Source organism: Aplysia californica, unplaced genomic scaffold, assembly GCF_000002075.1.
Source record: "Aplysia californica isolate F4 #8 unplaced genomic scaffold, AplCal3.0 scaffold01006, whole genome shotgun sequence".
NCBI classification, from domain to species: domain Eukaryota; kingdom Metazoa; phylum Mollusca; class Gastropoda; order Aplysiida; family Aplysiidae; genus Aplysia; species Aplysia californica.
This window is the reverse complement of record NW_004798276.1, coordinates 189035-200528: the sequence shown is the minus strand read 5'-3', so window position 1 is coordinate 200528 and position 11494 is coordinate 189035. Positions and strand designations below refer to the sequence as shown.

At 38.1% G+C, this 11494-nt stretch overlaps 1 protein-coding gene across 6 annotated transcripts; it reads left to right on the top strand.

Annotated features, from left to right (window-relative positions):
- Positions 1-737: 737 nt before the first annotated feature.
- On the top strand, positions 738-11229 carry LOC101857291. Of its 6 annotated transcripts, XR_004859303.1 has the most exons (5): positions 738-894; positions 4958-5020; positions 6230-6306; positions 7322-7455; positions 9727-11229. XR_004859303.1 is itself a non-coding variant. In XM_005111115.3 (4 exons), the coding sequence occupies exons 2-4, from the start codon at positions 4984-4986 to the stop codon at positions 9886-9888; spliced, it is 333 nt and encodes a 110-aa protein (XP_005111172.1). In that variant the 5' UTR covers positions 738-894; positions 4958-4983; the 3' UTR covers positions 9889-11229. The 6 variants fall into 6 exon arrangements, 5 of the variants coding, with proteins under 5 accessions (XP_005111172.1, XP_035829004.1, XP_035829006.1 ...); XM_005111115.3 differs by lacking the exon at positions 6230-6306; XM_035973111.1 differs by lacking the exons at positions 738-894; positions 6230-6306 and adding an exon at positions 2844-3414 and having other exon boundaries at positions 10179-11229.
- Positions 11230-11494: the final 265 nt, after the last annotated feature.

Here is an 11494-nt window from a genome sequence, read left to right as displayed (position 1 = left end):
TGTGTCGCTGTCTTAAATATTTTTTTAAATTACAGGATCAAGATTTTTTTGAAAAACATTTTTGTTCGGTCTTTGGCCTGCAGAATTGCAATGCAAAGAATGTGAACAAGCTATAGATTGTTTAAACACCGACAGACGAAAGTGCACAAGCTATAGTAACATTATGATTAGGTCTAAGCCCACAGTAGAACATCGTAACTCAGAGTGAATGATACTCTAAAATTGTGGTATAATAGTCTAATTTATAGTGATGTTACTTACCTAGTCTTTAATTAAAAGAATAATAACTGAAATTGGGAATGCCAGTTAGTTCTTTTTTTGTGTGTGTCGTTGTTGTTGTTGTTTTTGTTGTTGTTGTTTTTTATTTGTTTAGTGGGGGTTTTTTTGGTTGGGGGTGGTATCTCTTTAAATGGGAAAACCCCATTAGACCTAAATGCGTCATTTCGTCAATAGAAAACGACAGGCGCTGCAGTCAGAATAAGGGAGGACAAGGAAGAAAGGAGAAAGAAAGAGATAACATTTCAAGTTAGCTGTTCATTTATTCATCTGCATTTTAATATATTAATATGAGTTGTTCCGCCGTGGGTAGCACTTAATCATGTCAATTGGAAGACAGAAGAACGTGCCTTTCCTTCATGTCTTTTTTCTAGAAGCTTTTATGTTGTCACGACAGAAATTCCCGTAACTATTATTAGTCTAGAACCGTGGGTTCACTCAATGGGTTCACCCAATGATTGTTCACCATAACCCAAGACACAGTAAGACAGCGTGGGCTAGCAACTCCGAGTTTCCCGAGGAAGCCAGAGAGTCCTAGATCTATATATAAATCTAAATGATCTAGCAATACGTGTTCTTTGTGATCTCTCATCTCGTCTAAATTTTTCCAGCTTAAAGGTAAGTTTTATCAGAGTTTAAAACGTTATTGAGTTCTGAATGGAAGTCAAGTATTTGTGTGTGAATCATGAATGTCAGGTTATTTTTTTAAATTGTTAATAATTAGTTCCTGTAGTCGTAGATTCTAGATCAAATTGACTGCGATGGCAGATACTGGTACCAACGTCCAACATGTATTTGAAATTGATCTGTAATGGCGATACCAGGAGGGGCACAAGTCACAAAGAAGTGATTTAACATTTAAACTCCACGGAGACGATATTATACTCTGGATTTAAATCTCAATTTGCTGTTCTAGGTGATTTTGTAAGCAGTCCTAGCCTACAGAGGCCTCTAGCATGAACCAGTGGGCTATCAATCATCATTTTAAACAGTGTAAGTTAGTGGGCCTAAGTCTGGGCATTTAACAAGGCTATAGCTATGCTACATACTTCATTATTGGCCTATGATTTAATCTAAAAAACCAAGACTACTGAGACTAAATTCTAAACCTGTTTCTAGATCTTGATAAGTTGCTGTAAGTAGGCCTTCATGCATTAGTAAGTATCATACATAGAAGATCTATCCATATTTTTCTATACCTGATGAGTGGGATGAGGTCTGTATTGCTGGATTTACTTAATGATTTAATTCTTATAGCCTACTCGTGAGGCGCGAATTTTATTTGTTAACCTTTTTAAAAGTGAATTTTTATCCAGTCATCCCTCGCTCAGCAATGGCGACTTCCTATTTCAATAACAGTCAAACCTGTCCAAGCCGACCACAAAGGGAGGAGAATTAAGTGGTCACTTTAGACAGGTGATCCTCTTGGACAGTGTCACTGTATATAAAAAACCACAGGTTTGGAAATGGGATGTGTTTTACTGTATTTATTTTTACAGGTGGTCGCTAAAGCAGGTTGACAGTTTTCATTTCTCAGTCTTTTCTCTAGCCTATTTGCATTAAAGTGCAATAGTAATATTACATCACTGTATTGAATAGCAAAATCCCAGTGCCACAAACTAGACACTAGATCTAGTTAGTACGGCAGTTGATTAACATTGAAGAGATTGCAAACTGTGCAAAAATGTTTCCTCTTCATTGTATTAGATTTAATCTTGCTCTTTATCTCAGATCTGTCTTACGGATCCATTCTTTTCAATCAGCCTTAGTGTCTCTATCTTCATTATTCACTATGTTTTAGTCTTTTCTCTCAACATCAAGACGCAGAGGGGGGCTCTTGTGGTCTAGAGGTTAATTAAGATGTCTGCCTCTCATTGCAATAGGTCCCGGGTTCAAATCCGGATAGTGACGGAAAACGTTTTCCTTTCACACCCTTTCCTGCTCTCGAACAATGTTCTGTCGTCTGCTTTATTTCGTCTCCACTTTCTGCCCCCACTCCGTCACCTCCTTTGTCCCTTCCTCTGGGTTCCTGACTCTTTCTGCAGCCTTTCTACTGCTGCTCCTTGGCTTCTTTTTACTGCTGTCTTTCAGCTACACCCTTGATCTTAAGGTAGGTAAGATCTAAAACCTAACCTTCTCGGATAAGGGTGAAAAAATGTCGGAGGTCCCGCCCGTGGGCAAGTTGTGCACGTCAAAAAATCCTTTGGTGGTCCAAAAATCGAAAAGACTCTGGCCGCTACCTGGGCAAAATTCAAAATTTCCTTCCAACTGAATATGTTTAGTGAGTCCCGCGCGCTCATATGACCTTATGCAATTGCGAGCGCCGTAAAACACTTACCCCCACTCCCACCCCCACTCCAAAAATAAATAAATCAATAAATACGAAGACAAAAAAAGACCATCGTCTGTGGTGTAGCGGTAAGTCACTTCGCTGTCACAAGCAGGAGACCTGACTTTGATTCCCGAGTGAGGAGAAATTTTTTATCGAGTATCTCGGTCTTTCTGCAGTGATGTTGTACCCCTCTCACCCAGCCCGGGTTGACCCTGACAGGCAGAGTCGGAAGCCCGCCTTGTAAATGATCTAAATTATGTCTACAGAGGCGTAAAAACAAACCTGCATAAAAAAAAGGCTAAAGCAACCCTTCCCGGCAGTGAATCGAACTTTGGTCCACTTGTGCCACGGATGACACGCTTCTTTAACTGTAGCACAGTTACAATAGCACATTGAGATATCAGATACTTTGCTGTGCTGTGACTCTGTGACTGTACTGTGAGCGGGGTCTCTTTCTCTCCCCCTCTCTCTTTCTGGCGTATGTGGCTTCGCGGATTGCCAGCAGGGTAGGGAGGATGAGGGGGTCTGACACGAGTGGCTTCGCGGATTGCTAGTTGGTGTGGACTTGAAGCTTAGGCTTGACTCAACATATCAACCTGGTGATTTGATTTGAGGATTTCATTTGACCTAGATCTAGTGATTTACTGATTTGAAGCTTGTGACTTGAACTAGGGGCCAGGGGCTTGCGAGCACGAGCGGGTTTGCTACCGGGGTACAGCTCTAATAATATGTGATGAAATGGCTTACACACGGATCTCTGCATGTGCACACCAAGCCAAAGACATGGTCAGCAGCCGTAAAGCAAGGTGCGGAGAAAGTGAATTAATTCCAGTCATTAGGGTGTAGATCTAATGCTTGCAAACGGAACATGGGCCCAAATTCTATGTTATACACACATAGTGAAAAGGGCACCAAAAATCCCAGGAATAAGTGCGTAAAACTGTAAGTAACACGACTACAAATGAACTAGACTGCGCTTTGTTTGTTTGGTTTTTTTAATCAGATTTTTAAATATAATCGATTTCTAGCTTGATTTGAAATTAAATTTACTACTATAATATGTTTAAATCTAGTTTTTCAGAATGCAAAAACTAAACAGGAAGTGTTTGTGTCATTTCTGGACACTTTTTAAATAATTCTAAATTTTTAAATTTCTAATTTCGATCTGATCTGCCATAAACATACGTCAAACATTTTGGTTCTAGGGTTTAGGGAAATGCCTGTAATGTTTTCTGTGCGTGGTCCAGAGTTTTCTTGCTACAGCAAACACAAAAACGACCACGATAAGGTAGATTATTATTTTGTAGGGCTTCTGAGCAGAGAAATAAGCAGCGGCCGTGATATCATTGATGTCTGTTTCAGATCTGACACTTGAAGAAGAAAAAAAAGAACAAGTGCGTATTACCCAAGCTAGGCAACAGAATATTAATATTAAAAGAACAGACATGTTTTTCTTCGTATGAATACAATCAGTCAGCTTTGAGCCTAACGTGTGTGTTGTGATTTTAACACACTCATTCTGCCTTAAGGAATCATAATAGAGCGTACCTGCCTATAATATTTGCAAGCGCAACTTGCTAAGGCAAGCTTATTTCCAAGTAGTCGAAACTGGAACGTTATTTTGCTACTTTTATTTTACGTGAACCTTTATTTTCACACAGTCTGAAATAAATGCGTTAAAGAAAACTATGATGTAAGCAGAACGACAAAATGAGCCATGTACAATTTTGATATTATTATGACTGTAATATTGGTGTCAAATTACAGATGTATTCAAGCCCTACAAGTGGGCAGATACAGTATCTGTACTAGTGGGCGGATATAGTATTTTTACTAGAGGGAGGATACAGTATCTGTACAAGTGGGGAGATAGAGTATCTGTACAAGTGGGGAGATACAGTATCTGTACTAGTGGGCGGATGTAGTATATGTACTAGTGGGAAGATACAGTATATGTACAAGTGGGGATATACCGTATCTGTACAAGTGGGGAGATTCAGTATCTGTACAAGTGGGAGGATACAGTATTTGTACAGATAGAAAGATACAGTATCTGTACAGGTATGAAGATACAGTGTCTGATTTTTTAGGTCAATCTTGAGTGACCATATCTCGGGTGTCTCTTTACATCGATGAAATGTTAATGTGTCGGATGATGCAGAATTTATTTAACTTTAAAATTGGCATGCTGCAGGAGTGGGTAATGCAAGGCTTTAACACGATGATAGTGTGATTACATTTTCAAGTTTCTTTTGGACGCCACAGTAATCATTATTATTTGTTGGTCACCAGTATTGAGCAGTGTAAGAACTGATCCTTTACTTCTACTTTTTTTTTTTTTCGTTACAGAATCCCAACTCACTGCAGCAGAAAGGATGGCCGATGATACAGACTTTAGCCTTGACGCTGCAGGTAACAGAAAAAAAACAGGCACAACGTTTAAATCATCATGATAAACTGATGTGGATTTTTTGTGTGGCATTGTGGTAGACTCAAGCGCTCGTCAAAATGATGAAATGAAAGAAACCGGCTTTCTTCCTCTCTTCCTTTGTTTGTACTCAAAACATTTTGTCTATTTAAAAAAACACATTTCTGTATAGATTCTACTGAAAAAAACTTGACCAAAAGCACAAGAAATGTAAGTTTACTGTTTTGAAGAACACTTAAGCTTTGGAAGTCAGTAAACATTTGCGGCCTTTTAAAATTATTTTTTGGGCTAATCTTACCTGTGGCACCAGGCAACCACCACCTCCTTCAATAGCAAATGTTTTGACTCCTGTTCACGATAGGTGGGTGGGTTTTAAAAAAAATTAAAAGCAAGATAAACGGACAAGCTTTAAGATGATACCAATATCGCTAAAAATGACGAGCGCCTGATTTCACCGCGTCGTGACACATGTTATATTTTCGTAGCTTAGTTAAGAGCATCCCAAAACACACGCCTCATGCTCTAAGTAAAGAAGTACATTGTATGGTACACCTCCACCTTTAGCCACAAACCATCATCATCATCTCATCATCACCATCATCATCCTCATCATCATCACCATCATCATCATCATCATCATCATCATCATCATTGTATAAAGAAGGTATTAAAACAGTTAAGACCTTGTTGTATTTCCACAAAAAAATATATATTTCATCATCATCATCATCATCATCATCATCATTATCATCATCATCATCATTGCTTGGAAAGCAGAGTAGGAGGGGAAGTCTTGTTTGAATTAAAGAGAAAATAACATAACAATATGAAATGCTTAACATTTGTTTAATATACACAGCTCGTGGGCTTCCTCAAAACCTCAGATCATACGTTCAAGCCTGTCCACTGTTAAATATTTTCTTCCATCTTTTCTTGAGCCTTCCTCTCATTTTGCCCCCTTGCATTATGCTCTGCAGAATATTCAGTTACATTCATATGTGAGGCAGCGTGATGGAATCAGGCTCTCGTCAAAATAATGAAATCGAAGAAAACAGCAGTTTTCTCCCTGCTTCGCAATTTTTATCAAATTTTTGTTTTTTTGGCTCAACACCTTTTATGTCCATTTACAAACACATTCCTTTGAGGATTTCACCGAAAACATTGATTAAAGGTAAAAAAATATATATTTACAGTTTCCATGGACTCTCCAGCTTTGGAATTTACCAAGTTTTGGCGGCCATTTTCTGGCTAATTTTACTTCTTAAACCAGGTAACCCCCACCTCCTTCAATCCAAAATATCTCCACTTCTATTGAAGATGGATGGGTAATTTGTTCACTGAAAGCAAGACAAATGAACAAGCTTTCAGATGATACCAATAACTCAATATGCCCAAAAATTGACGAGAGCCTGATTCCACCACGCTGTCTCACATATTCTTTTCTTCCTGTGTGGTATGTATATATGTGTATGTATGTATATATATTTGTTTAAATATATTATATGTATGTATATATAATTATATGTATGTATATTACTTCCATCAATAGTATTGTCCTCAAAGTATGAAATTATCTAATGTGCTGAAACCCCATTTATTTATTTGCTGAGTCATATCTTATAGTGTGTGGATGTATGGGCCGAAGGCCTTTAAAATCGTTAAAATCATCTTTAAAAATCGTCTTCTGTGGTTCAGAGAGGACTGTCGGTGGACTGGGGTCATTAGTTTAGTATTGCTGTATCAGCAGTTTGTTAGTATTGCCGTGTCAGCAGTTTGTAAGTATTGCCGTGTCAGCAGTTTTTTGAGTGTTACTATGAGTCTATAGAAGTAAGTTGCTTTTCATGCTTTATTTTAGGAGCTTTGCTCTTTTACGTTGAATGAAATGTAAATGATGCAAGCTGTCATGAAAAAAAAAGTTGTTGAGGTTTTGGGGGGGTTTTTTTCATTTTAAAGGAGTTGTTTTTATGCCCCCATTAACAAAACTTAGATAATTTAGGAGACGCTTTCCGACCCTGCCTGTCAGGGTCAACCCGGATTGAGAGGGCTACAACATTCCTGCAGAAAGACCGAGATACTTAATTTTTTAAAAATTCTCCCCACTTCGTAATCGACGGTTTTGTAGAGATTACCAGTGATAGCTATCACAATACTATATAATAGAATATAGTATATTATAGCGAAGAAACAAAGAACTGCTGGACGTTTGTTGTTCAAGGAGGTATACGTTACTTTCCATTGCATAAAATTTACAGGGTTTTTTTCATCTTCTTTTCTATGTGTTGCAGAGTCGGCTGTTAGTGGAGTGGAAGTTTTAGTGAAGTTCCCGAACGAAAACGTGCCTCAACGGAGAACGGTGCCAGTAGAAACTGGACCAGACGCAAATGGTGACAATGGTGGTTTGCCTCTTACTGTCGCACAGGTAAAATAAATACAGTCAACATAATTAATTGTTCAAGTTGGTAATCCTTTGTCGACAAGTAAAATAGTTGTGTTACACAGGTAGACGTCTTGGACTGTGTCATTGTAGTGGCACGACGTGGTGGAATCAGCCGCTCGTCATATGTGAGGCATCGTGGTGGAATCAGGCTCTCGTCAATTTTTGGGCACATCGAGTTATTGGTATAATCTTAAAGCTTGTTCATTTGTTTTTATTTGGATGAAAAAATATCCGTTTATCTTAAATACAAGTCGAGATATTTGAGAATGAAGGAGGTGGGGGTCACCTGTTTTCAGAGGTAACATTAGTGAGAAAATGGCTGCCAAAAATCATTTATCTCCTTAGCTTAAGAGTCCGTGGTAATTGAAAATTTACATCTTTTGTCCCTTTAATCAACGTTTTTCCAGAAAAATCCACACAGAAATGAATTCTTTAATAGGCATGAAATGTGTGGAGCCCAAAAATAAAAATTTGATAAAAATTCACAAACCTGCAGAAAAATGCAAGTTTCTTCACTTTGATTATTTTGACGAGAGCCTGATTCCACCGCGCTGCCTCACATAGGGGTTATTGATATCAGCTTCAAGCCTGTTTATTTGCCTTGCTCTTGGTGAAAAAATATCCATCTACGTAGAATTGAAGTTGAGATATTTGCGATTGAAGGAGGTGAGGGTCATCTGGTTTTAGAAATAAAATTAGCGAGAAAATGGCGCCAAAGTTTGCTAACTTCCATAGCTTGAGAGGTCTTGGAAACTTTAAATTTACTTTTTTTGTGCGTTTAATCCGTGTTTTTCAGTAAAATCCAGACAGAAATGAGTTTTTAAATTAACTTAAAAGGTGTTAAGTCAATTTAAAAAATTAGAACAAAACTGCCAGGCGGTCAGAGAAAAAGACAGTTTCTTTGATTTCCATTTATTTAATAGCCCCTGACTTCACCACGATGCCACACAATGTGTTAAAATGCGATACGTCAGGCGTTCCTTGATTTTTGGGGCATATTATGAAGTTATTGATATCATCTTAAAGGTATGTCAGGAATAATTTGTTTAATATAAGAAACTAATGTGGGTCTACGAAAAAAAAAACAATAACAAAATCTGAGAAACTATAAACGTAAGGTAAATTGAACTATAGCATTACTATTATAACAAATTATATTGAAAAACCACAAGTCATCTTAACGGAAATTCTTTATTTCTTCTATTTTTGCTTTAAGAAATATTCTCATCTGCAAAAGCATTGGTCATCGCCAGAAATTGATAGATGAACTATCATTCTTCTTCTTCTTCTTCTTCTTCTTCTTCTTCTTCTTCTTCTTCTTCTTCTTCTTCTTCTTCTTCTTCTTCTTCTTCTTCTTCTTCATTATATTGCCCTGGGATGCTTTATCCCATTGGGTTCAGGTTTTCCAGCCTTTCTGAATGGTCTAAATTGTGTTGGTGGGTGTAATTTAGTGCAAAAAGTAAGTGTACGAGTTAAACGCCCCAATGAAAAAAATACGTTTATTTAAGAGATGGGAGCTCTGAATCTAACGTCCGTCTCCGATAGGAACGAGCTACGTGGGGTGAAGTTTTCAAAATACCACAAAATGACATGGGTTTGAGAACGCCCAGTTTGGGATTCGAACCAGGGCCATCCATTCCCCGTAGTCCAGCGTGATACAAACTAGGATAAAGGGAGCGCCCGTGTTGGTGGTGGGGGGGTGTTTGTTTTTTGGAAAAAAATGGGGGGGTGGGGTGAAAGCAATTGCAATCAGTCAAGAAGTATGACAGGACGGACATTGTCTTACTGTAAAACTGAAATTGTACGCTGGGACATTGTATCCCTCTCAGCCACCCGGGCTGACCCTAACAACCAGATTTGGAGCAACCTATATTTGCGCCTGTCATCTCAATTCATACCCTTTGGGAGGCAGGCTGCTTCAACCTGCCGTCAGGGCTAACACAGGTGACTGAGAAGGATATAACATCCCAGCTGACAGACAGAGACAATCGATTTACAAAAAAAAAAACCTCCCTTCACGGGAATCGAACGCATATCTTTTGCGTGTAGCGGCACAGCGCATTGCTGCTCCATCACAGCCACTGGTACTTTGTCTCAGAAGAAGAAAAAGTAGAGGATAAGGAATAGATCTGTATCTTGCCGAGCTAATAACTCAAACTCTTGGTTCTACAGGATGATAGCTGTAATATGGATCTTCGTTTGTGATTTTCTACTTTATTTACCTTTCTGTTTTATTTGGTTTTTCATTTACAGGTAAAACGTCAACTGTTTGCTGAAAACAGAATCCCAGGAAACCCCGATGCTCTAACAATGATAATCAAAAACAACACAGGAGAAACGGAACTAAATAATAGTGATATATTCGAAGACTATATTGAACATATAGCGACAGAGGCAGTGATAAGATTTGCTTAATGTTCAACCTATCCCCAACCCAGCCTTTGAATACGACTCTCAAGACCCATCTTCGTACACCTGAGATGCATTTCACCGTTCAGCAAGTTCGTTGATTATGAAAATAGTTTTGTCTTCAAATACGATCAACCACCTAAGTTGCCTTCAGACACGATCAAACATTTTTTTTACACTCTCAGGTATAATTCCTACTGTTTGATATTAATAATATTTTCCTACAATTTTTTATATAACAAATGTCAGTTTCCATTACAATTTTTGAAGAAATTGCACTTGTTTTCTTATTACAGTCTGAACAGAAAAATTGGCCACCAAAAAAGCTTGGTCTCTGTGAGGAAAACGGTCTGGTAGGGAAAGAGTTGTAGCAGCAGCAGGGAATTCATTTATGTTATGTGTCTCGATGTGGTGGAATCAGGTGCTCGTCTATTTTTTTTCAAATTGAGTTATTTGGTACACTCTTAAAGTTACAGCATGTTCATTTTCCCCTCTCCTGATGAAAAATATTACCCGTCTATCTTGAAAACGATTTAAGATATTTAATTTGTGAGTGAAATAGGTGGGGGTCTCTTGGTATTAGAGGTAAAATTAGTAAGAAAATAGCTGGGAACAGTAAATTTACATTTTTTGCCTCTCATTAACGTTGTTCCGTAAAACTCCAAGCAGGAATGAGATTTTATACGGATATAAAGGATTTTGAGCCCAAAACAACAAGAAAAAAAAATTAAATTGCCTACCTGGCGGAAAATGTCAATTTCTGCAATTTTATTATTTTGACGAGGGCCTGGTTTCACTATGACGCCACATCATCCCTGGGTTGTGGCTGCTGTTGTTGTTGCTGCTGCTGCTATTTGTTGTTGCTGTTGTTGTTAAGTAGGGTTAGATAGTGCAATTCCACCCACTTGAAAATTCCACACCCTTTTCAATGCAAGGGATGTAACCCCAATAATATAATTTGATGCAGAACTCTTTTGTTTTCTGAACCAAAGAGAAGGGAGTTTCCTTTATACGGGGTGCCCACTACGGCTGGATTCGGCCGATCGCCCGACTCGACTTTGCGCTATCAAGGTTTTACTATGTCAATATTGCTTTGTATGATGTTCGTCAGTGTTTCTGTGTTTGCCATTTAATAGTACTGCGGTGTCAGTTGCTTGTGATGCCATTACCAGTCTTTAGAAAAATAGGCTGACTCTCACGCTTTGTTTTTTATGAGCTTAATGATTTTGATTTAGGACTTAGCGTAAACGAAACAGACCGCCCTGAGCACGCCCAAGAGAAACCAATTTTGTTTATAATTTTCTCTTTCCTTTTTTGTCAGTTTTAGTAAAAATATATGACTGCGGTTTTTTTTCCTCGTGTTGTCTTCCCATTCATTGCAGTGTTACGCTCTAATAGTGTGACTTGAAAAAAAAAATGGTTAACTTTTTAATTTAAAAAAAAAATGTGAGGCAGCGTGGTGGAACCAGGCTCTCGTCAAAATAATCAAAATGAAGAAACTTGCATTTTTCCGCAGGTTTGTGAATTTTAATCAAATTCTTGTTTTTTGGCTCAACTCCTTTCATACCCATTAAAGAACGTATATCTGTGTGGATTTTTCTGAAAACATTGA